Source organism: Panthera leo, chromosome A3 (assembly GCF_018350215.1).
Source record: "Panthera leo isolate Ple1 chromosome A3, P.leo_Ple1_pat1.1, whole genome shotgun sequence".
NCBI classification, from domain to species: Eukaryota; Metazoa; Chordata; class Mammalia; order Carnivora; family Felidae; genus Panthera; species Panthera leo.
In genome coordinates this window covers 108,173,798-108,200,862 of record NC_056681.1, presented here as the reverse complement: position 1 = coordinate 108,200,862, position 27,065 = coordinate 108,173,798, and the positions used below count along the sequence as shown (strand labels likewise).

Sequence of the window (27,065 nt, the reverse complement as noted above, 5' to 3'; positions counted from 1 at the left end):
TCCCAAGCAGGCTCCACACTGTCAGTGCAGAGCCTGACACAGGGCTCAAACCCATGAACCACAAGATGATGACCCGAGCTGAAATCAAGGGTCAGATGCTTAAGGGACTGTGCCACCCAGGCACCCCTGCTGAACACATGTTCTTACATTTAATGAAATCTAGCTTATCAATCTTTTCTTTTATGGTGTTGGTGTCTTGTTTTAAAAATCTTTGCTTATTCTAAGGTCATGAAGATCTCTCACATTTGCTTCCGCAAGCTTTATTATTTTAAATTTTGAACTCACTCTTGAATAAAAGTTTAGTTGGACAGAAAATTCTATTTTCCCTTAGTACTTGAAGATATTCCTCAACTGACTGTTAGCCTCTATTGTTAAAGAGAAGTCTTCTGTCATTCTAATTATAGTTCCTTTTCAAGTAGTACTCTTTTCTCTCTTACAGCTTTTAAGATTTTCTCTTTATCCTTGATCCATAGTTTCACTGTAACGGTTTTTGACTGTAGGTTTATTTTTATTTATCCTGCCCACTATTTGGAATTCATTTTTGACCTGGGAACTCATGTCTTCATTTCTGGAAAATGCTCAGCTTTTACCCCTTCAAATTATTCTTCTCCACCATTCTTTATCTGAAACTCCTATTAGACAATATGAAAGTCTTTCAGTGTAGACTTCATTACTCTTAGCTGTTCTAAGAGGATCATATTCTAATCGTGGTTTCTGTGTGTCACATTTTCAGTGAATTCCTCAATTCCTTTTTCCAATTCATAAATTTTCTCTTTGAACCAGGTCTAGCAAATGTTGGCTACATAGTGAGTTTTTATTTATATTTAATTTCCAATATCCCTAATTATTTTTAAGTTTTTATTTGGTTTTGAGAGAGTGCACACATATGCGTGAGCAGAGGAAGGGTAGATGGGGTGGGGGTGGGGTAGAGGATGTGAAGTGGGCTCTGGGCTGACAGCAGACAGCCTGATGTGGGGCTCAAACTCACAAACTGTGAGATCATAATCTGAGGCAAAGCCAGATGCTTAACCAACTGAGCCACCCAGGCATACACCCACGTCCCTTTTTAAGTAGGCTTCACGCCCAGCACAGATCCCAAAGCAGGGCTTGAACTCATGACCCTAAGATCAAGCAAGACCTGAGCTGAGATCAAGAGTCGAACCCTTAACTGACTGAGCCACCCAGGAGCCCCTAATTGTTTCTTTTGATAGCTACCTGTTCTTATTTTCCCTCCACTTATTTTTGCTTCACAATGTCTTATTTATAAATATTTCTTCATTTATCTCTTTGAGCCTCCTAAACTTCTTTTAAAGTCTTCATATGTCTATTGCACAAAATTAATTTCATCTGGAATGATTTTTTTCCTAATTGTTGATTTTGTTAGATATCACACTAAGCATTATTATTTGTCCTGTATTTTGGAATTGCATATTAGAGATTTCTTAAGGGGAGGCTTCTAATGTTTGGTTTCCTTTTTTTCTCTCCCATCTCTTTATGATCATTCTTTCAGACCAGAACCTGTTCTGTGATTTTTGGGTCTCAGGCTCTGTAGTCACATTGGCTTAATATTGTGGGATAATTTGTTAAGTTTTAAAGTATATTTGTTATAAGGTAGTGTTTCTGTTCCCCCACCTCAAGTCTACAACTTTCTATAAAACTTTGCAGGCAGGAAATTGACAGATTTCTCTGGCATCCTCTTACAATCAGGGTCTTGAAACAAGAAATCTTGCTCACTTTCATGGAGCACATTTAATCTTCATTATCCTTAAGAGTTGAACACTCAGCTACCAGAGATCATTACCTTGAATGCCTACTCTATTTCTACTCTACTACTGATCTTATTTTTTAGTCCAGTTATGCATATTCCTTCTTTTTAAGTTTATAAAAAATATCTATTTATTTATTTTTGAGAGAGAGAGAGCACACAGTGGGGAAGAGGAGCAGAGGGGGAGGGAGGGAGAGAGAGAATCTCAAGCAGGATCCACACTCAGTGAGGAGCCCAACACGAGGCTCGATCCAATGATCCTGGGATCATGACCTGAGCTGAAACCAAGAGTCAGATACTAAACTGACTGAGGCACCTGGGCACCCCATATATATATATATTCCTTTTTTTTAAAAAAAAATATACTCTATGACTTCTATGTGTTTGAAGCAAGAGTAGAGGGGCTGTTAGTGAAGCTTAAGCTATTCTGCCTGAAAATCTTAAATTTTTTATTTTACAAACTCAACTCTGTGTTTGTGGATTTTAGAGTAAGAACAAAGGAAGAGCTAAAAATTTCAGAATGACTACCAATGCGAACTTATTAGGACTAACTCATATACTGTAGCATTTGAATACCCAAGGAGAGGGTCACTATTTTTCCACCCCCACAGCATTTGAATCATCTAGGTCCTAGACCTGATTTTCCTATTCACTTCACTCCTACTATTCCAAATTATAACGTATAGTTATCATATATTGAATAGCTTACTGTGTGAAGGTGGTTAGCTAAATATTTTAGGTAGGTTATTTTAATTTTCACAAAAATCCTGAGCCCTACTATTATCTCTATTTTATATATATATATAAATGGAGGTTTAAAGATTTGAGATAAATTGCCCACAGTCACATACAACTAGTAAGTAGCAGAATTTAGACCAGAACACAAGTAGTCTAACCTCAGATCCAAGTTCCATGGCTTCTTCACTGACAGGGCATTCATGGACTTTTCTTAGCTTTGCTATATAAGACAGATGATTGAGTGTCAGCTGTAAATGCCTCTCCTTGGTGGGATCTCCTTTTTCATAATGGATAAGAGACTACTTTTTTGTGGGTTTCATAAGACAATAGAAACAAATGTTGACAATGACCCTATGAGGAACAGGCAATATAGCTGAGTGGTCATCAGTTAATATCTATGATTTTAGCTGGAAACATGAATTAAGACTCCAATTTTAATGCAATGTAGGGCTTTTATATGGACTTTTTTGGGTGTATAATTAAAGTACTTACCTCTGCTAAGTCTTCAAAGCAGCTTCCTACTAAGGGATGGGGACTACCTTCATCAGTCATTTCCACAGTATCTTCTATATGGCCCAGTAATTTTACACTAAGTTCATGTATATCTACTATACGACTAAATATATTTTCTACGTCCTGTCGGGAGGAAAAACATATTAATTCAGTTAGGCTATAGAATAAAAAACAAATTTTAAGCCAATAAGTCATTTTATAATCATAAAATTTAACATGACAAATACAGTGAGAAATTTTAACAACTTAGAAATGTAAGCAAAAGACAGCTCAAGAATTCTTTTTGCAAAGGTGTACAATTTGCAAATATATTTCTTTAAGGTCAGTGGTTCTCAATATATAGCACTTTTTTGAAAACTGTTAATTCCTTAAAACAGTGAGAAGACTGGCACTTTTTTACATTTTTGCAAATCTCTAATAGACTTAATAGAAGGTAGCTCGATTTTCATATATATGTATTTAATCTGTTGTGAGACATTGTTTTGGTTAAAGCATACAAAGAAAATCTAGCTTTACACAGATAGGTAGTTGGAAAGGGAGGAATATTTTAATTGTCTACTCAAATAATTGTAGATATTCTTTTCTTTTTCAGTACAGTTTCTTTATTGAGATGTAAGTCACATGCCATAAAATTCACCCTTTTAAATTGCACTATTCAATGGTCTTCACATATTCAGAGCTGTTCAATTATCGCCAGTATAAAATTCCAGAATATCTTTGTCACCTCAAAGAGAAGGTCTATCTATGTCCATTAGCAGCATCCTCCATTCTTCTTTTCTGCCCAGGGGGTGGCCACCACTAATCTACTTTCTATCTCCCTGGATTTGCCTATTCTGGACGTTTCATATAAATGGAGTGAACACCCTTTCATGCTAGTATGCCCCAAATCAACAAATGATAGTTTCTTAAAGGTTAGTTGCAAGCGGAATCTGAAACCACATCAATTTTGTACTGTTACATCAAAATCCATCGGGCTATCTTAAATTTTGAAAGGATTCTTTACCTATGTGTGTTTTCATAGCATTATGAATTTGGTCACTTGGAAAACAGTGGTCCATTGAATTTTGCAGATTTTCCAAATGTTAACACATTTAACTATAGAATATTAAAAGACCAAACCTATTAGTATCACCACCGATCTTGGGAGTAGATACAAATTTTCCAAAATTTTATTTCATTTGGAAGCTCAAATTTTATCACTGTCAACAAATATTGCCACTCTCCTTGAAGTGACAGGTTTGTTCGTTTTATTCCCCCATTTCATTCATTTTTGAGAAATGTCTGCCAAACACACAAGTCTAAATAACTACAGACCTGTCAGTTGTTCTTTCAGGTAAAAGTAGTGTTTCATGAAGAAAATGGCTAGTTCAGGTAGCCATTCAGTCATACGGCGCTTTCCTTCAACACAGCCACCCTACTTTGGTATGGAGCACAAGTGCTTATTACACAAACCTCCCAACTGCCTCAGCGCTTCTCTTACCTGGGCTTTCTCATGGGATGCCCAGCTCTTGTTCTACCAGTAGTGACAGAAAAAACCCCCATGAGTCCAGACAGTCCCCTTTTACTTCATGTCTTCATTCTATTCCTTTGTTATCTCATTTTTGTTACAAGTAGACACGATACAAGAATGCTCAATTCAACACTGGGTGACTTACGATGTTCTGTAGGTCAGATTCCTGGATGGGCTTCTGTCATGGGGTTACACACTTGAAATGCCAATGGATATTTTCTTTAAAACAGTCCACTGGTCTACCCTCCCATAAGCAGTGTATGGGAGTAACAATTTGGTCAAACCCTTACATACAACCCTTACATACAAGATTGTCAATCTTAACTTTTAGAAAAACGTCTAGGTAATTGAAAAACAAATACTCATTTGCATTTGTTCAGTTACTTTTTTTATTTGATTATCTTTATTATTGACTATATTTTTTTGTCAAATCAACTTTGAAGTAGGATTCATATGCAATAAGATATACCTATTTTGATGTACTTTTAGATGAGATTTTATGATGGTATTTACTCTTATAACTGTCACCACTGTCAAGATATAAAACACTTTTATTACCTTGAGAAGTTTCCTTATGCTCAATCCCCATTAATCACCTCTATTGCCCCCAGGAAACCAGCAATCTGCCTTCTGTCACTACAGATTAGAATTCTACAATATTAAACAAATGGAATCATACATAATCATATTTGTTTAGTTTCTTAGGTTACGTTTTTGAGATGCATCCATGTTGCTTATATAACTACTTCATTCCTTTTAATTCTGAGTAGTATTCCATACGTATGGACATACCACAATTTGTATATCCATTTACCTGTTGATGGATATTTGGGTTGTTTCCAGTTTGGGGCCATTACAGATAAAGCTGCTATGAACATTCACAAACAAGTTTTGTGTGGACATGTTTTCATTTCTTCTGGGTAAAAACCTAGGAGTGGAATTGCAGGCAGTATGGCTAGTTTATGTGTAATGTTACACCAACGGCCAACCTCTTTTCCTAAGTATTTGTACCAGATTACATTCTTACAAGCAACGAGGGAATTTTACATTCCCACAAGCAGTTGCTTCACACTCTTTTCGACATTTGGTAATGTCACTTTTTAATTACAGCCGTTCTAATGAGTTTGTAGTAGTATCTCATTGTGGTCTTAACTTGCATAACCCTGAGGGCTATGGATGTTGAGCATCTTTCAATGTGCTTTTTGGTCACTGGAATAGCTTCTCTTATAAAGTGTGTAAATTTTCTGCCCACTTAAAATTGTCAGGCTGTTATTCTAATTATTGAATTGTCTAAGTCCTTTATATATTATGGGTTCAAGTCTTTTATTAGGTATATGTATTTCAAATAGGTTCTACCAATCCGTGGCTTACATTTTTATTTCTGAGACAGTGTCTTTAGAAGAACAAAAGTTTTTCATCTTAATGAAATCCAATTCATTAATTTTTTACTTTATGGTTCTTGATTTTTGTGTCCTAAGAAATCTTTACCTATTCTTTACTCCTTTATTTTTCAAAACAACTTTATTAAGGTAAAATTTACATACCATGTAATTTATCCATTTAAAGTCAACAATTCAATGTCTTTTTTACTATACTTAAAGGTTTGTGCAACTCATAAACCACTCCTGTTAACTTTTAACATTCACTCATTGCCGTAACTTGAGCCCCAGTGCCAGCTTCTGTAGTGAGCACTGCTTTTCTATCAGTCACCCATGCCTAGAGTTCTACCTTAGACAATCTACGAATGCAGCCCCCTTAGACAATCTCAACTGTTCTCAGCATTCAGCATTTTCCCAGGATTCAGTTAGGTTGGTTTGATTGCTATTGTAAGATCAGTAATCCCTTCTCTAATTTTCAATGTTATTGGCTCCCTCTCTTTGCTCCCCAAAATATTGTCGTCGCACTTCTATTATGGTAATTACCGTACTGTGTTGCAATTTAACATCAAGTTTACATTTCCATCTTGACTAGACTCAATTTGAGGTAAGGAATTGTTTCCTACTCATCTCTGAATCCTCACTGCCAAGTACTGTATGGTGCCTAACAGTTTATACAGGCAGTACTGATGAAGTATTAGTTGAATGACTCAAATGAGTCAAAATAAACAAAAAAATCTTCCACTTTAACAAGAGGCTTTATTCCTTGGAGTACATGGAAAACTGAATTCACTTGCACTTATAGTTCAGTCTAGTTTAGATTTGGTCTTTTAATTTTTGATGTTGAATTTATTGAAACTGTTGTAGCAACTCTGAGATCATAGTCACTATGAATTAAATCACACAGCTTAAAAAGTTATAACAAATTAGCAATCATAAACTACACAAATTCAAATTTAAGGGATCACGTAAAATTAACACGTACAATGATATATGTGTATACAACAATACTTACATTAGCTGAAAATAATTTTGAATTGGAGACAAAGGGCTCTCTAAAAACTTTTATAATTAAATTTAGTTCCCTTATGTACTGTCGAATTTCTGCCATAAATGCTTTTACCAAATCATAGTAAGTTTGCTCTCCTGAGGTGGAAGGCTCTTCATCGGTTAAAGATAATATATTTATATCTTCTACATCTTGATGAAACATATCCATCAATACCTACATAGTCAGAGATACAAAAAAAGTACAGTGAAATATGAATCTGTAGTTAAAGATAAGCACCCTAAGTTGCTCTTTGAATACAGTTCATAAGTGATAAAAAGCAGAAACACAATAATCTCTTCTTGGCTATATTGCCACTGCTTCCTGCATATTTTCTCTACAAACAGAATTCTACATCTAATATCACAAACTGCCTCCTCCAAGCTCTCTGTTAATACTGCTACCTGTCTGTCTCTCTTGTTAACCTATTAGTTCAAATTTGTTCCCAAATCTTGTCTTAGACTTCCCTTAGTTTCCTCTGTTTCATACCCTTGTCATCACCACCTCATTCCAGGGCCTCACTGCCCTGTATCTGAATAATTCACAGTCTGCTAATTGGCCTCCTTGACTACGTTTGTTGGAAACTGATCAAAACTAGTCCTGCTTCTTCCAAGAAGCCTATTATTATTCTCTTACTAAATCTCACCTTTCCCCTTCTATAAATTTTGACATCATTATCTCTACAACATGATGAAATATTTTATCTTGTATTACTCTGTGCTTGTTTCACAAATGTAAATTTCCCTTCATCAACTCTGCAGCCTTGTTTTATATTTCTTTTGCATCTCCTCTCTGTGTAAGCTCATAGTATGTACTAAAAAATATTTTACTTATCTGATTTAAAAGGTAACAAATATTTTATATTCATTGAAAAATATTTTAAAAACCAAATAGTTATTCATTTAAAAATGTCAATACATTTGAGACCCTTCCTCAGATCAGGTGATTTTTACTCTATATGTTCACATTCTAAAAGACAAAATAAACACTAGAACATAATTAAGTGGATTTAGTAATCAGAGAGAATAGTCCAAATCAATAAGAGTATAGTGAGGAAAAAATGGAACAAAATGCTCATCCGAAAATATTTTCTTTTCTGAAAAGTCATTTTCATAAAATGAAAATATTGAGGCAATCTAGAGTAATAACTAAGAGCTTTAGAATGAGATCTAGAGTTTGAGTCCAGGTTTTGAAACTTCTTAGTAAGTTCTGGGTCAATTTCTGTATCTCTCTAAACTTCAGTTTCCCTTTTATAAAGAGCACCTACCTTACAGGGGTACCACAAAGACGAAAGGAAATAAATTACATATATGCTTAACTTCAATAATGTTTGCTCTTTTTATTTTTAGTAGGCTCCACACACATCGTGGAGCCCAACGCAGGACTTGCACTCATGACCCCAAGATCGAGAGTCAGACACCTAATCGAATGAGCTACCCAGGTGCCCCAATGTTTGTTCTTAATATTTTTATAATAAAACCACAGAAGTAGTATCTAAAGAGAGTTAGGTGTTGAAATAAAGCCCTCAAGAGTTTAGTATTTTTACATTTTCAAAATTTTTTTTCGGGGCGCCTGGGTGGCTCAGTCGGTTGAGCGTCCGACTTCGGCTCAGGTCACGATCTCGCGGTCTGTGAGTTCGAGCCCCGCGTCGGGCTCTGTGCTGACCACTCAGAGCCTGGAGCCTGTTTCAGATTCTGTGTCTCCCTCTTTCTCTCTGACCCTCCCCCGTTCATGCTCTGTCTCTCCCTGTCTCAAAAATAAATAAATGTTAAAAAAAAAAAAATGTTTTTTCAAAGTTCATCATCTTCTAAGTATTCCAATCTAAATAATTTAAAGAATTTCACTAATAAGAGATTATTACTATCATTTACTCTACTTGCAGGAACACATAAAAGAAAAACTGCATGACATTTTTAAACACAGTTTACAGGCAGCTGGGTGGCTCAGTCAATTAAACATCTGACTCTTGATTTCGGTTCAAGTCATGATCTCATGGTCTGTGAGATCGAGCCCCAGGTCAGGCTCTATGATGACAGTGCAGAGCCTGCTTGAGATTCTCTTTCTCTGCCCCTCCCCCACTCACAGGTTCGCTCACTCTCTCTCTCTCTCTCAAAATAAATAAATAAAACATTTTTAAAAATAAACATGATTTAATACTATATACATAATACTCTATTTCCATAAAGTGATATCTTGTGTAGTTGCTATTAGACTACTGGAAATATACCCTAACACATAATATATAATTTTATTATCTGAACAGTATGTTAGCATCCAATAAATCAGGAATAAAAACTTAAGAACAAGACATACAGAAGATCGGTATCCTACCTTATCAGCACACATTGCCACTTTAATATCTTGTTTTGTAATTTCATAATGCCGTATATTTCGTACATAATTCCCCACCAGCTTTAAAATGTCTGCAGAAATGTATTCTAATACTGCTACTATGTAAACAGAAACCTGGTGGTCAATTTTATAACCTAGGACCTCCTGAAAAATTAAAAGAAAAACATGTTTAAAAATCAGATACTATAAATTTGACACACTGATTAAAAATTTAAAAAAACATGTATACAATTTAGCTTAACTTTTACTGAGGCCTGTGATTATCAACAACATTTCGTTGTAAGTGGTTCATCTATGAATAATATACATATTGCTATTTGGAAATGTAGGTAGAGCAAAATTACCTACGATCATGTAAAATACTTAATAAGTACAGATTACTAAATAGATCATCCTTAACTTAAGAAGGGAAGCCCCAGTTTGGGGGACAGGAGAAATGCTCACTTTACCTAATTCAGAATACCTGGAATTAACTATGACAAAAGAGGTTTTTTCTTTATTCAGAACAAAAGTTAATGTATTATTGATATCTGGGAATATGTACACTAGCCTTATACCTCTGTTCTTCATTCCAAAGGAATCTGGGATCCCAAAACCCTGGTGGCGCATTTCTGGTATTTGTACTGTTTCAATGCGAAAAAATTTATGCTATGTTCTACTGAACAACAGTGGTTACTAAGAACATGTTAAATAGTATTATTAGATTTCAAAGAAGGTATGGGCTTTTGTGGGGCTGACCAGTTGCTACAGGGAAATAAATTCTATTTTCTAAACAATCCTATTTAAAAAAAACCTTTGAAACACGAAGTTTACTTATAAGTTGGCGGCAGGTGGCATTTACCTTTAAAGATATGTAAAAACTATGAAATGGCTATAGTGATAAAGATTTATTAATAAACTGAAATGGCATCTGCAATTAGATCATAAAATTCAAAGTTCAGGATCATTACTGACACAGCAGGCACATACCTCAATGTGTTAATTCTCTCAGAATAAAATTCAATGTATGGCTAGTAAAAATTAGGAAAAGAGAATTATACAGAAGTATGTAATTACTAGTAGTTTAGTAATTCTCTATAGCTTGCACTTATTTCCTCAGACCAGTAAAATACAGACAGATATTTCTATTCCAACAACCCGAGTACAAAACATAACCTTTGACAGTCTTAAACATAATCCAAGTGTTTAGTCTTAAATCTTAAGTCTTGGACGAGATCAAACAGACCTGAATTCCCTAACACCATCACTTGGAGCCCTGTGAACATGGACTAAAAGTTACTTAATCCATTTTTGCCTCAGTCACCTCATCTACAAACTGGGGATGACAATAATAACTTTGTTGAGTAATAAAGTTTAGAGGTAATGTACGCAAAAGCATTAACATTTTGCTTGTATTATAGTACATAAAAATTATCGGTATCATAAGTATTAAGGTTTTAATTACTATAATACCTATATTTTTGACGTGAGAGTTAATCTATAGTTTGTTAATCTTATTAAATAAATAGAAACAGGATTATTAGCATTTTCCAACAATTATTCTTTCTACTAGCTCTGGAGAGATTCAGCTGACTGATTTAAATGAGAAGTGGGACTGGGTAGTTTAGGTAATCTTTAGACAATTTTTGCTCAGAAATTACACATAGCCCTGTGGCAGACTCACAGAGGTCCCTACACATCTAACAACGTGAAGGATTAAGATTTGAAGGATGTGTAGGGACACTTAGGTCTAACCAATAAGAAAGGAGTTTTATAAATTCTCTTTGAGGTACTAGTAACACCAGAGCTGAACGAAATCCACAATTATAACTTTTCTTAGTCCCTTCAATTTGCATATTTTTGTCGGTATGAAATTACTTTAAATCATGTTGCCCAACTTATATTTCCCTATTGTCATATCATCCCTCCCCGTGACATGAACTTCTGGAAAAATTAAAATGAGAGAATTTTACTCTTCAATTGACTATTATCCATAAAATATATGCTGAGTGTTTGAAAACGATGGGTTTTATTTTGCTTTTAAAAGGCAAGAAGGTAGTATTTCAGCTTTACCTTTAATAAAGGATGAATTTTTTCTACTGGGAGAGATAAAGGGTTTCTTCGCTTCCTCTTTTCAATAGCCGATTGGGCATCAGCTATTGCCCACTTATCAATTGGATGAGGGAAACTTTTTTGAACACGTTCCTTGGAAAATAGGAAAATAACAACTAAGCAACAAATATATTAAATAGTGCTCTTCACTTATAATTTACTTTAAAAATCAAAGAATACCAAAAGCAGGCTTTTCACATGTGCTATAATTTATACTACAACCATACTTAAGAGAAAACTCTACTGTCAATGGATTAGTTTCTTAATTAGACAATTAAGAGATTAAACATTCTTTGTATTATCTAGGGGAGAAAATCACATTCAGGATTTCAACTTAACTGTGATAAAGCTAATGACAAGAATGATTAGAATAAACATATAAAATCTCAACAAGACCTAAGCTCAAGAAGCAAGTATCTAAATCTAATTTTCATTCATTTGACCTTTTAATAATACCAATTACAACCTCAAGTAGCATTTTGCACTTGAAACCTCTAAGAAATTTTTTCTTTATTCATCATGCAAAAGTACTTGACTTCAAAACTATTTACAGATCATGGAAAACAAGGGTTTACACTGGTAACAGCAATTTTTATACACCGTAGTTCATCATTAGAGTTTGAACCCTCTATAAGTCATTAATTTTTACAAAATACTTCTCTTTAATTTCTAGCACTTACTTGGTTAGCATTTCCATTGAAAGTGAAGAAACTCATGTTAATGTAAAAGCTGAATTTTCCTACTTTAATAAACTAATGTAGTTCACTTCAAGCAAAAGTGACTCTTTCAGGATACCACAGTGAAAACCAGTAGAGGTCGCTATTAACATAATTTAAACCCATGTAGATAACTAGTTTGTAAAAACTATTAGATAAAATTAAATGTCACTCCTGATTATAAACCTAAATAAAAAGTTTTGTCAGTTGCTATTAAAATGAAAAATAAAAAAAGAGACTGTCACATGACACTTTGGAGGGAAAACATGTTGATTTTAGGACATCTTAAGAACAAATTTATAAAGTGAGAATAGTTTAGCCCATTCAAGTTAAGTAAATTTTCTCTTCATCTAGGTTTGAGGCTAAATCAGCTGCCAAAGTTAAGAAGTGATCGTTTCAATTCTAATTAATGGAACTGGAGGTATGTTGAAAGAAATTATTGTAGTTATAAATGGAGTTTACAAATTTATTGAAATGCCTAGTTAAAAAGCTATCTGCCAGGACACTATACAGATAATACAAAGGTCCAAAATATTGGGGGAGTTTGGAAGGTAAAAAAGGAGAAAAGAAAAGGAGGACAAGGTGGAAAGCAACATCCAAGGCTAAAATTCTTTTCCTTTCTCCCAGTCAATACTAGATTTGCTAATCCAAAAATGACAATTAAAGAGATTTAGGACTAACTTAACTATGGCTTGGAATTAAAAATTTCAGTGATGGGTTTAACCTGTGGTTAACCATGGTACAAATCTTATAATGGTATGGCCCTGTGCTGCTATTTTCTTTCCCCTCACCTCTTTCCCTCCCTCCCTCCCTCCCTCTCTTCCTTCCTTCTAACCTCAACTCACAGTAAGAAATAATAAATTCTTAATACATCTCATTGCATCCTTACACATCATACACATACTAAACAAAGTTCATAAAACAAAACCTGCCCTTATTACACGCTGATATTACACCGATATTTTCTATGCATTAAAAAAAAGTTTGGGGCGCCTGGGTGGCTCAGTCGGTTGAGCGTCTGGCTTCGGCTCAGGTCATGATCTCATGGTTTGTGAGTTCGAGCCCCGCGTCGGGTTCTGTGCTGACAGCTCAGAGCCTGGAGCCTGTTTCAGATTCTGTGTCTCCTTCTCCCTCTGCTCCTCCCCTGCTCGTGCTCTGTCTCTCTCTCTCTCAAAAATAAATAAACATTTAAAAAAATTAAAAAAAAAAAAAGTTAGTTGGGCAATGCATAATGTGATTTTATGACTTACTGATGGGTCCTGACCTAGAGTCTAAAAAGCACTGGTGTATGGTAGTGAAAGTATAAGAGAAAAGACGTTGAACTCAATACGACAATTCTTAAACATATTTCACATAGGTCTTTGGAAAAAAAGTCACTGGTAGAATTACATAGGCAAAATGGAGGCAGGGGTTGAGGTGGAAGAAAAAGAAAATAGAATAGCAATCCCTTCCCAGAGAAAGAACAAGTATAATTATGGAAAGACAAGACTTAATAAATTAAATAAAGAAAAAAAATAAATTTAACAAAGAATATACTTTACCAGGGACACAGAACAGAAAAAAATACTATTAGTTTTTTCTTCTATTTTTTTTATAAAGCTTAAATACAGAAAATGAGGGAGAATGAACCGGATTGGAGCAATTTTTATACACTATCTTCTAACATGAAAAATTATTGTGAAAAGACAGAAACAAACAATACATATCCCTCCTCTACATTCCCAGAGCACTCATATAAATGCTTCTTTATTCATCGGGAACACTGCCTGACAGATAGCAATACTCAAATACTGGTGGCATGGATTGTTGAATTTTGGCTACGTCAGTAAAACGAAATCCCTTTCATTTGGACTCTGATAGTTCACAATCTTTAGTACAATTTCTCAAAACTTTTCAATTAACATAAGCAAGATTAAATAACATAATATTCAATTAACATAGTATAGATACATATATAGTCCATCAGTTTTCAAGCACTTTCAAAGTATCTATATTCCTAAAACTATAGGGCAACTAAAACCCACTTTTAGTTTTTCATTAAAATAAATCCCCTTGGGGCCAAGTATTAAGGAAGAATTGCTACTCTACTTTGAATTATGTTTATACTTTAATCAAAACGTATTCTTTAGAAAGACAGAAATTTTATATATTGCATTAATTCAGACCGATCTATTTTTTTTTAAATGTTTATTTATTCTTGAGAGAGAGAGAGAGAGAGAGAGAGAGAGACAGAGAGACAGAGAGACAGACAGACAGACACAGAGCATGAGCAGGGGAGGGGCAGAGAGAGGGAGACACAGAATCCGAAGCAGATTCCAGGCTCTAAGCTATCTGCACAAAGCCAAACGCAGGTCTTTTTTTTTTAAGTACGGTTTTTAATATGGGCCTCAAATTTTTAAAAAAACTTTGATGAATTATCTCTTACCTCAAAATTTATTTGAAGGGCTTATAAAATTCATGACCCTTATGACTTAAAAAAAAAAAAAAGGCTCTGTAAATGTATTAAGGAAATAAAACAAATGTATTAAAGAAATATAAAATTCTTATGAACAAAGAAAGTGAAAAATTGTTTTCTGATAAAAGAATCTAACACACCATTATATTCATTTAAAATCTCTATATATCTATATTTTTGTCTAAATACGCTTCCAGGAATGGTACAGGAAGAAGGGTATTTGACCATGATTAGATTCCAGGTTTCCACCTTTTTAAAAATCTGTTCTAGGGGCACCTGGGTGGCTCAGTCCACTAAGTGTCTGCTCAGGCCTTGAACTCAGGGTTGGGAATTCAAGCCCTGCATTTTATTTAAAAAAAAAAGAAAAAAATTAAATCTGTTCTACCATTCTGAGGGGTGTGTAATCTATAAAATAAGCAAAGTAATAACTACTCCATAGGGTTGTTGTAAAGACATAACTATGTATATAACTGTACTCTGAAATTACAAAGCCTATTACCCAACTGATGGCTATTTCTATTTCACTCATACATTCTTCCCAACCTTTCCCAATTCCAAAGCCAGCTCATTGGTATATCACATGGCTACATCCACTTTAAGGGCTCAGAGTTACCGCTTAAAAATAACATGACAGGGCACTGGATAATTATATATCTTCAATATCTCAGAAGTTTTCTATTAAGAAGCTAAGAAATATCCTTTATTAATATTTAGAGTCTTGAGGGCCTACATTTTGATCAAACCTGTGCAAGTCAAAAACTGACGCAGTAATTTTCAAGAATTCATGGAGATCTCCTTCAATATTGGAAAAATTATATATTAGTTTCTGTATTAATAAAAATAAGGAAATTAAATAAATACAGTATAGTATGAGATATCAAGAAAGAACTGAATTTGAGTTTGCAATGTTATCAAACTAGCAAATTCCTAGAACGCCCTCTAACATCAGAATGATAATAAGCAAGATGAGTTCCATAACCCTACTCTAACACACTAGGCACAAGGCTGAATGCTGTATTTTATAAACACTGTGGGAGAACCTAACTAAGATCCAAAAGAGCAACTGGAATTGTTCATGAGAAGAGTCAGGCAACGAGTTCTATTCAAGATCTACTCTGAAGACCAATGTAATTAAGTGCCTAAAGGAAATCATGAATAAAAGATAGTTGACCTTATAATTCAATGGAAAAATGGGATAAAAATGTATGAAACCTTCTTTAAATTACTTAAGAAATCAAAGTGAATTACTATTCCATTGTATACAATCTTTTCTACATCTACAACCTCTGTAGTTCAATGTTTTCAAATATCTCTTTGCCTCAGCTGAAATCTGGAACTCCCCTGAAGACTTCGAGAGCAAAAACCGCCCTTGTCCCAAAACCTGCATGAAGGTAAATTTAGCATCTTTTCCATTCCCCAAGCTGTTTCTGGATCATGTAAAATCTTGTCATGATCCTGTGTGACCTTACTGTCTACCTTAAGGACACATGAAATACCCTGGCCTCTTAATTCTTTGAATACCTCATCTTGGAGACTTTCTACCCCAGCCACCATCACATGGCCACATCCCGCTTTGTAACTGTGTTACTGAGGAAATCTTAAATTCCAACAACTTTGTCTCTGATCCCAATCTATTCTTTTAATTCTCTCACTCAGGTATTCTAGTGTTATCAGTTCTTAACCTTATTGGGAAATCCAATACCCTAATTCCCTCCATGTTTTTCCAATCTACTTGTCCTCTCCTGGCAGGATACTTGAGTTGTAATGTGCATGCAAAAAGCTTAGACTTTCTGGGCTACAGTCTTGACTTCGCTACTTATTAGCTGTGACCTTGGGCAAGGGCAATTTATCTAACCTCTCTGTGCTTCAGTTTCCACATTTATTCATTCAACATGTTATTTCCTGAGTGTGTTCTCAGTGCCAGACATTGTTCTAGATGCTAGGAATTTGGCAGTAAACAAGAAAAATAACCTTGGAGCTTACATTCTAGTAAGAGAAGAAAACAGCACCATCTTCATGGGGTTATTAAAAAACTTTAAATAAAATATAAAGCACGGAACTGTTTAGAACAGTACACAATTATTACAGCAAGCACTTAAATATCAGCCATTATTATATGTCACTTTTTCTCCTATCCAGTTTAGGTTCTCTGATGCTCTTTTCAGAAGTTTCTCATTAGATATGCCTATATTATCAATCCCTCATCCCCTGGGGGACAGGGTAGGGCCTGGGGTAGATAGATATACCTCCTACCCAGCCACCGTTTGAGATAAAATCTTTGTTACATTCTATGTGTGTTGTGTCTTGAAAGGTTGTAAAGCCCTGTTATTACCAATTTCCACCACTTCCTTGTCCTACTATTCTACTGTATGTCTATGGTGAAATTCCATTCAACCCAACTGTCTTTCTTGTGCCCACATTTGAGTACTGCAAAAGAAATGCCAGAGAAACTCAAAGATTTGTACTAGTATACATTCAAGGTCATTAAAGTCAAATGTTCTTTATCGTTGTTAGACAACTTTTATATTTCCAGCTCTATCTCCCATTTTCTACAGTTAGAACTTCAAACCTTCTTTCTTTTCTTCTCAGACTTTTGACTTCTTCAGATGCCTTTTCTGGGAAGCTAATCCCTAGGTCCCAAGGCCTGTGTTATTAGTTTGTCCCTTTTATGGTCTCCCTCAAAACTTTTATGCACAGTGGATCACATCCTGTTATTGCCATTATTCCTGTATCTCCACCAAACTTTAAGCCCTAAAAAAGACAGGGGCCAGGTCACTGCTGTAGTAGACTGCAGAACTTCCTAGGTTTTTACATGTTTCTTTCCCTTCCAATTGGTGGGAAGGAGTTCACTTACTATCTAAAATACATGTAACAACTGAAGACCAACAGATGGATAACTAAATGTTTTTATTTATTTTTGAGACAGAGAGAGACACAGCATGAGCAGGGGAGGGGCAGTGAGAGAGGGAGACACAGAATCCAAAGCAGGCTCCAGGCTCTGAGCTGTCAGCACAGAGCCTGACACAGGGCTCGAACTCACAGACTGTGAGATGATGACCTGAGCTGAAGTCAGACGCTTAACCGACTGAGCCACCCAGGTGCCCCAAAATGTTTTTAAATGACAGTGGGCTTTAAAAACAAAAGAAACATTTGAACATATTCCACTCTTAAAACTGTGTGTGTGTGTGTGTGTGTGTGTGTAAAATTCTAGTATCAAGGAGTAGTGTTTAGGGGTGCCTGGGTGGCTCAGTTGGTTAAGCATCCGACTCTTGGTTTCAGCTCAGGTCATGATCTCACAGGTTCATGAGTTCGAGCCCCGCATCGGGCTCTGCGCTGGCAATGAGGAGCCTGCTTGGGATTCTCTCCCTCTTGCCCTTTCTCTTTGTCCCTCCCCTTCTCACGCTGTCTCTGTCTCTCTCAAAATAAATAAACTTAAAACAAAATAAAGGCAGTGTTTTGAGGCCAACAAAAGTTCATTTCAGAACACTTTCACTGACACTGCAACAAGTACACAGTGTGTGTGTGTGTGTGTGTGTGCGTGTGTGTGTGTGCGTGTGTGTGTGTGTGTATAAAGCAAATACAAGGCAAAATTTATCATACCTCTACATCTGAAGCACTTCGGGGCTGAGCTTGGCATAGCATATTTAATAACTGCAAAATTAATTCTTCAACATACTGAAGAGCATCATCACTAGACTCAAGAGTAGGATGAACTTGCCCCTGGACCTATAAACAAAAAGCAAAGTAATTAAAATGTAGGTTTATACTCAAGCACATGGTCTGAATTGCAAGTACAGATTTAAATGTGATGACCCAGAAGTTCGTTCTCAATCTCTCCCCAGCCACAATACCATACATGCTTATTAACATGCTCCTGGAGGTTCAGATACCTAACTGCAGATTTCAATATTTTTTTCTTTAAACCACAGTTACCCTGAGACATGGGAATGCAGAGAAGGAGGGAGAGGCTATGGTTTTCATCCAGAACCAGAACATTTACTCAACATACTGCTTGGGCAAAATTGACCTCCCATGGGTCTCTGGTCCTTGTTTTAACCCTACCTTTCCTCCTAAATGATAAAATCCAAGAAGGATTTCTCTTATTCACCAGTGTAACACTAGCACCTAGCACTGTGCAGGGCACAGAATACAAACTTGATAAATGTTTGTTGAACACAAAATCACCCTATACCAAAGGACACAAAATGGGCACTTTTGACAATCTGTGACTGTCTCTGCTTTATGAAGATAACTTGGTAGTCACTCATTCATAAATGTCTAATCATCTTTACCTTCATTTTCCTCAATCATTTGGTTGGAGGCCCATCAGGCCACTGGCTTCTGTAAAATTTACATTTTAATTACCAGCATGCTAGCCTTTACGTGCATCCTTTGTCACTCACTATGGGTCACAACTATTCCTTTTAACAAATGGCAGAAAAATCAGTTCCAGGAAACAAACAATATAGGTTTTAAAATATAGTCAACTCTCCAAAGGGCAGAGCCCTCTTGGGAGAAAAGCGCACAATACTCGCTGGCCAAGAGCATGTAGTATGATCTGTCCTATTACACCTCATTATCGAACAGGGTATGACAGCCTTAGTGTAGGGGTACATTTTTATACACAGTGTACTATATTATCAATTTCTGGAATGTGTGTTAAAAATACATAGATATGTATATATCCGTACACATGAATTTAAAATACTTTTTAAGGAAAAATATTTTAGAAGCAATCACAATTCAGGACTGTGGGGGGAATGCTACATCAAGTATGAGGTTTAAAGCAATTTTTTATTATTTTATAGGTGAAGAAACTAAGCCGCAAAAGGCTTAAATCCCTTGCCCAATCATTTCCGGTCATATTCAGTATAGCAATTATCAATCTGATTGTGATTAATCTGTTTATAAATCTCTTCACCCTGTTAGATGACTGAATGGTTGTGCAGTTAAAATAACGGATAACGTTTGGACTTAGAACCCCAGAATTTGTGTTTCTCAGCTCTGGGCTTACTATTTGCCATGCCATCACACTCTAATGTGTATAGCTAATGGACCTTGTAAACTTACTTCCCTTCAGCACATAACAACATTAAACCACCTTTTTGTTTTTAAGATGGAATTTGATAAAAAGTTTTATTTGTTTATTTGAGTACAGGTGACACATAATGTTACAACAGTTTTAGGTCAACAACAGTGACTCGACTTCTCTCTACCTTATGCTATGCTCACCACAATTGTAGTTACTGTCATCATGCAATACTAACACAATACCATGGACTATTCTGTTAATAATCCCGTGATTATTCATTCCACAACCAGAAGTCTGTATCTCCCATTCCCCTTCACCCATTTAGCCCATCCCCAGAGCCCCCTTCCCTCTGGTAGCCATCAGTTTGTTCAGGTCTGATTCTGCTTACAAAATTTTATTTTTATTGATTGAATTGCATGCACCCATTTGGCTTAAATTGTCTTGTCAGATACCCGTTAGCTTCATAACCAACTTATCTTCATTTATCAGTGAATCCTAACACCACATAGTGGGCTTTTCTTGAGGGACTCTCAGTCCAGTCTTTTCATTTTTTTTTAAAGTTTATTTATTTTGAGAGAGAGCATGGGGCGTGGGTGGCATGGGGAAGGGGCAGAGAGAGAGGAGAAAGAGACAGAATCCCAAGCGGGCTCTGTGCTGTCAGTGTAGAGCCCGACATGGGGCTTGATCTCACAACTGTGAGATCATGACCTGAGCTGAAATCAAGGGTTAGATGTTTAACCGACCAAACCACCCAGGTGCCCCAAGTCTTTTCATTTTTTAATTCTCTTTTCTGACCAGTGACACAACCTGTCCTACTTCTCTTATTTCTTTGCTCCTTTTCCATTTTCTTGTGGAGTTCCTTAGCTTCCTCCACCTCTTAACTGTGGCTTCTAGCCTTTTCTGTCTGCTCTTTTCTTCTGTTCTTTCCCAAGTAATCTTTACCTCCACATTTTAAACTACAACCAATGCAGACAACTTCAAATCTACCCCTAGTTCTGACTTCTCTCCTGAGTTTTAATTTTTTTTTTAAATATTTTATTTTATACTTTAGAGAGAGAGAGAGGGAGAGAGTGCACACGAGAGCAAGCACAAGCAAGGGAGGCACAGAGAGACGGAGACAGAATCTGAAGCAGGCTCCCAGAGCTGTCAGCACAGAATGAGCAGTGAGATCATGACCTCAGCCAAAGTCGGATGCTTAACCCACTGAGCCACCCAGGCGCCCCTGCCTCCTGAGTTTTAGACACACACTTCAAATCACTTGTTAGATATCTCCATCTATCCTACCAAAATCTCTAATATAACTTAGTGAGAAAAAGGAACTTACTATAAAAGTTTAATAAGAAAAACTATATCTCAGGGTGCCTGGCTGGCTCAGTTGGTAGAGCATGCAATCTCTGGGTTGTAGGTTCAAGCCCAGGTTGAGTGTAGACATTACTTAAAAGTAAATAAAATCTTTTTTTAAAAAGCACTTGAAAAAATAAAGAAAAATTATATGTCACACATAGAACTCAGTTTAACAAATGGAAATATATTTTAGAAAAAGACAATATAGAAGCCCCTGTTTTCACTAAGATGTAGTACTGGAAAATGTAACTATAAGTGGGGTTACATTTCTGTCCAAGGCTCCAGCATCATATAAACTATAGCTATAGATTTATAAAACCACAGAATTTTAGAAATAAAAGGGACTTGAGAAGTCATTTAACTCAGCGCCTCTATTTAGCAAATGAGAAAAAGGAGATGCCCATGATCCTGCAGTTAACTAGCAACGCTGTAAATACCGAACCTGGGCCTCCTGGTGTCTGGGCCATATAGTTCTTTCCACTAAACCCTTGACTGTCGAATCTGGAGTCTGAGGAGTGTGCTAGTGGCTCCATCAGCACAGAGAGAATGCCCACAAACTGTATCTATTCACATAACGGGCTTCCAGAGAACACATGGCTTGATGTATGCTGTCACACTTCAATAAACATTGTCATGTAATAAATGCAAATGCAGCACTATAAATCTCTATCATCTGAAAAGGTAAAAATCATTTTACTCATTCAAAATTACAAATAAAGTAAAATTTATAAATTACAAATTCACGAAAAATCCAACATATAGCTAAAATGCTGGAGATAATAAATATTAAAATGAAAATACTGGGGCGCCTGGCTGGCTCAGGCAGTACAGCATGTGACTCTTGATCTCAGCGTCGTGCGTTCAGGCCCCGCGGTGGGCATGGAGCTTACTTAAAAAGTAAAAAAATGAAAAAAATGAAAAAAGAACATATTTAATCAGCAATCAGTTTAGTTAATTTTTTAAAATATCAAAGACTTTTGAGGTATAGGTACACAGAAACACATTTTAGAAAGTGTTCAGGAACGTGTAAATTAATCAGATTATTTTTTTAAAATGTTCTTTGTTTTTCAAAGAAACCCATGGAAACGTAATTCTTCATTAATATAGGTCCCCCTCCAGCTGCTCTTCAACTTACACTTTAAGCTGAAGCAGCAATTCAAACCATTTGTAGTTTGCTAAAACATGGCATGCAGTTTCACTCACACTGTTCTCCATGCCTGTCATTCACGCTCTCGTCTACCTGTTTGACTTTCAAAACCCAGATCTCGTCTCATTTAGGAAGACTTCCTTGTTTCTTGCCTCTCTCCAAGGCAGAATTAATGTCATTCATTTAAATGACTTACTGACCCCATTATAAATATCAGACTTTGTTGGTATTGGATACACAGAGCTAAGCCAAAAACAGTTCCTGCTCATATGGGCCTTATACTCTGCTAATGCTTGTACTAGATACCACATTTTTGTTACCAGTTTGTCATAATGAATTAAAATTACACGTTCCCTTGTCTGCTTGATGTCGATGATCCTACTGGGCAGGGCCTTCTTCATCTATCTATAGAATCATATTCTCTTAGCATTTCACTCTCAATCCCCGACATTCAGAGTATACTCACTCAAAGCCTTGGTGTTGCAGGGGTGAGAGGGATAAAATATTTCATTCTTGGAATTAAGGTTGAAAAGGGATAGTGGTAAGGCTAGATGATTTCAGGAGCATAAACCCTTAAAGCAGAAACCGTTCAACATACAAAGACAAAACTAAAATAGATGTTTATTTTGTAGAATCAAATGAACTGTATATAACCACAGTGGTAAAATGCTATGCTTTAGACAAACAAACTTGACACTGCTTACAATTCAGGCACATATAATCCAAATGCTGGCCAAGTTTGACACCTAGCATGATGCATAAAATTTTAGAAATTTAAATTCAAACAGTTTTATTTATTGATGGTTATTAATATCCAAATAAAACCTATTAGGTAAATAAATCACACAAAGAATTAGGCCTAAACAGAAATAATGCATAATGCCAACTATTCTTCTAAGTTTCTGAATATTAACCTTCATCATATATTAAACCTGTCAAATTAGGATCAAAAGGTTCCTTCGTACAAGAGACTAATAAATTATTTTACTTCCTTAAAAACAAAAAGAATACTTCAAAATCTCTGGCTGAAAAGCATGGACAATGGTAAATACTTCAAGACAAGCAGAACACCAATTTCTGAAATACAGACTTTGCTCTTTATTCTTTTAAGGAAGATGCTATTAGGAGATTTCTTTAATGAGCAGACAGAAGTAGTATTACATTTCCTATACAGACAGAATAAAAAACACTTCTTTTCTATGGGATAGTATTACAGCTAAAGTGTTCTATTCCATTTAAGTGGTACTGAAAGGTATTTAATAGATCGAATGATCCAAATTATTCAAGACCATACAGAATAGGTTACACTGCCAATCTTACGACAGCCTTCAGAAGTCATCTACAGCTGATATTCATTAAGGGTGTGTGTGTGTGTGTGTGTGTGTGTGTGTGTGTGTGTGTGTGTGTGTAGTTATAATAAGTACTTAGGATTGGGTTTATAAATTAGATGTGGGTTTTCCCTTATACACAGTTTTCAAAAATATTATATTTTATACTTCTATTTACTGATATCAAAAACCTCACATACTTAGAAAATTACTTTAGGTAACTTAAGTAAAGCAAATGCAAGAACTTCACTGAAGAATTAATTAATCATAGTCGTGAATAAGAATGTCACATGATCATGACAAGAATTCTTTTAGGGTATAATCATCATATTCAACTAAAGATGCCACATTGAATTTTAAACCTTCTTTAAGGACTGCCTGTATCTCTCTTGATGGTTCATTTGGTCTCTAGTGGTTTCCAACAGATTCAGAAGCAACTGTTGGCTCTTATTGCCAGATTTTGTGGAATCTGAAAAAAACAAGGATCAGGTCTGTATCAAACCCTAGGTTGTTTGAGACTTGAGTTCTCTAAGTGTACTCAGCAGCCCCTTGGGTAAACTGCCAGAAAACACTATGTTGAATTCTGATGAATTTTTAATAGGCTTTTCTAGCTAATGGCTCTCTGAAGAATTAGAAAGGCTTCTAGAGTGTATTTTGTCATATCTTGAGCCCAGATCTGCTACTTTTATTTATAAATATAACAGGAGAATATAAAATAAATCTTGTATTCTCAAAACCTTTATCATAGCAAATAATAAAGATTTGCATTGTTAAACTTCTTTGCAATGTTACAATGATTATTTAGCCAACATCTGATGTTTCAGGTCCTCATTTTCCCTCATTCATAGATTTAAAAATCAAAGCAAAACCTTTAAAAAAATTAAAGGAGATAAAAATAAATCAGAGAACTTAAATCTTTTCTAGAAATAAAATTGACTAAAAATATTTTCTCATTTCTTGGAGTCTGTTAATTAGCCTTTAGGTCCATATATGTAACAATCTTTTTAATTTCGTGAGCTTTTTTTTTTTTTTTAAAGTTTATTTATTTTAAGAGAGGGAGAATGCAGAAGCAGAGAGACAGAATCCCAAGCAGGCCCCACGCTGTCAGCTGTCGGCACAGAGCCCAGCACAGGGCTCGATCCCTCGAACGGTGAGATATGACCTCAGTCGAAATCAAGAGTCACATGCTTAACAGATGAGCTACCCAGGCGCCCCTTTCCTAAGCTCTTATTTGCTGGGGACACAAAGAGGACACAAAGAGTTCAGTTCACACAGTCAATATACACAACTGACTTAACATAGTGTGATGAGGCTAAAATGGAGTTATATTTAAGGCACAGTGACAACCCCCAGCCTCAAAAAAAGAGTGACCCTTGCTGAATGGTGTGTGAGGATTATCAGAAGTAAGTATCAAGTAAAACACACTTGAACCGGTGCACAGAGAACGAAGGTGTTAAGGGCAGCACATATGTTACTAAAAAAGCTAGCATATAAAAAATTACAGAGGCCAAGAAAAAATGTGAGGACAGCTAAGCCTGGAAAGGGCAGGCTTGTGTGGAATGCTAAGAAGTGGGGAAGTAACCAGGGAAGTAGAAAATAATTGAAAGGTTTTAAGCAAGACATTGACATAATTAGATCCCTTTGCTTAAGAATCTTTCTGGTATCAGTATTAAGAATGAGTTAAAGGAAGATGAGGTTGAAGGAAGCAAAACTAATTGGACGGATGCTGTAAGGTCTGGAAAAAGAAACCAGGGATGCCTGAACAGAGGGAGAAACCGTGGGAGGTGGGAAAGTGAGGAGGTGTGTTTGGATAACTATTTTGGAGGAGAATGGGGGCAACAATCAGAACCACTAAATTAACCAGGATAGGAAATATTAGAATAGGATAATATTTTGCAGAAAAGAGAAGAAATTCAGTTTAACACCTCAATTTAAGGTTTTTGTATTACATGTAGTGAAACAAAACTGAAACTGTTTTTTTTTTTTAAGTGGTTTTGAAATTTTTATTGTATTTTATTTTTTTGGTTGTGGAGAATTATTTACCCAAACAGTGTTTCAAATACTCAAGTAGCAAAACAACCTAACTACTGGGTATTTACCATAGAGATATATTTACTTATTAACTTACTAGCTGTCATAACTACAGGAAGTAAAGAGGACTTATTTAAAGAATATTTACAAATAACTTAGTCCCAATTTCCAAGATTCTTCCCCTTTACTAATGTTAGATGAAAATGGTTACAATAAATTGACTGAAATAAGTAAAAATTATTTAAGACTACTTATCACATATTTTGTCGTGTGAGCAAAAATAAACAAAATATCTGAGAACCTGTGAACACTGTAGAAGAAGCTTTAGACCACTACTATGGCCAAAAATATGCATATACAAAAATAATAAAGATAACTTAAATTGTAATGTAATTAAATTTTAAAAATGAAAGCAATGAAAAAAATGATACAGCTAACATACAGCAAAAACTTTAAATTATAGTAAATATTGTTACTAAAAAATTCTATCTCATATTATATGAAGAAATTTCCAACTATAGTAGGAGATATGCACAGAATTTTTAAAACACATACACATTTAACTCTTAATTCAATCTAAATTGTAAATGAAAATATAAGCCTGGGATGTCTTATTGTACCAGAAAGCAAGGAAGCTCTCAGATGAATGGGCCATAACAAACAAAACAAAACGTAACAAAACAACACAGGAATCTCATGAAAAGGCAAAGGGCTACCTCAAAAACCAAATCAGCTGCAACTAACTGAAACACACTGAATCTGTGCTTGCTTCAAGCAGCATATATACCAAAAATCGAAATGATACAAAGAAGATTAGCATGGCCCCCGCACTAGGATGACATGCAAATTCGTGAAATACATTGAATCTACAAAAACCAATGAGGTCAAAATGAGGTTTCAAAAAATACCAAATTGGAAACAAGTGGGGCACCAAATCTTTATCCTGAAAGAATTAATACACATCCTTCTTTTCCTGTCTGAACTATACTATACTCTGGGATACACCAAACAACTGGCATTGATGAATTGTTCCTTATAGAAGGATTCCAGGTAACAAATGTAAAAGGAACAGAGTTAGAAAACCACCCATTTGCGACTTGAACAACATAAATTCAGACACTAATTACCAACAGATGAAAGAAACCACTACATAAAGAGATGATCTTTTTAAGTAGGGCTCAGGCTGTTACCTCCTGAATCCCCTGATCAATCTTAGTTAACGTCACTAAAATTGGGGCCAGACTTGATGCAGTGTGAAGCCACAGCACCACCTGTGAAGTATTCTTGCCAAAAAAGCTAAAAATAAATCTAATCAAGCTTCTAAAGCTGACTTCCATTTATAGCAACTATGACAGATATAAGAAAAGTTAGATATTACCCCAAGGAAATAAACAGAGAACTCCAAAATGTTGAACATCTTGCAGGACAACTGATTCAGTTCCTGCAATAAGTCAACTGGAAGAGGAGGATCTGTATATTAAAGAAATTTAAGAGACATAACAACTACATTTAATATGAAGACCTTGATTCCAATAAACCAACTGCAAAACTGACACTTTTCAGACACATGAACAAATTTGAATTTTGACTGGTATTATTAGATGGCACCAACAAACTGC

The 27,065-nt window shown here is 35.6% G+C and overlaps 1 protein-coding gene and 1 non-coding gene across 4 annotated transcripts in view; one reads left to right on the top strand and one right to left on the bottom strand.

Moving 5' to 3' along the window:
* SOS1 (SOS Ras/Rac guanine nucleotide exchange factor 1) overlaps positions 1-27,065 on the bottom strand; it is a 149,797-nt gene that overhangs the window by 58,744 nt on the left and 63,988 nt on the right. For all 3 annotated transcript variants that reach the window (XM_042933187.1, XM_042933185.1, XM_042933186.1), the window contains exons 2-6: positions 18,165-18,290; positions 11,355-11,486; positions 9,282-9,446; positions 6,918-7,127; positions 2,996-3,139 (exon numbers count right to left, since the gene is read on the bottom strand). In XM_042933187.1, the coding sequence (XP_042789121.1) occupies positions 2,996-3,139; positions 6,918-7,127; positions 9,282-9,446; positions 11,355-11,486; positions 18,165-18,290 (777 nt within the window). The remainder of the gene's footprint in view (positions 1-2,995; positions 3,140-6,917; positions 7,128-9,281; positions 9,447-11,354; positions 11,487-18,164; positions 18,291-27,065) is intronic.
* Positions 26,212-26,316, top strand: LOC122216697. Its single transcript, XR_006201054.1, has one exon. It is a non-coding gene; the product is annotated as a U6 spliceosomal RNA (small nuclear RNA).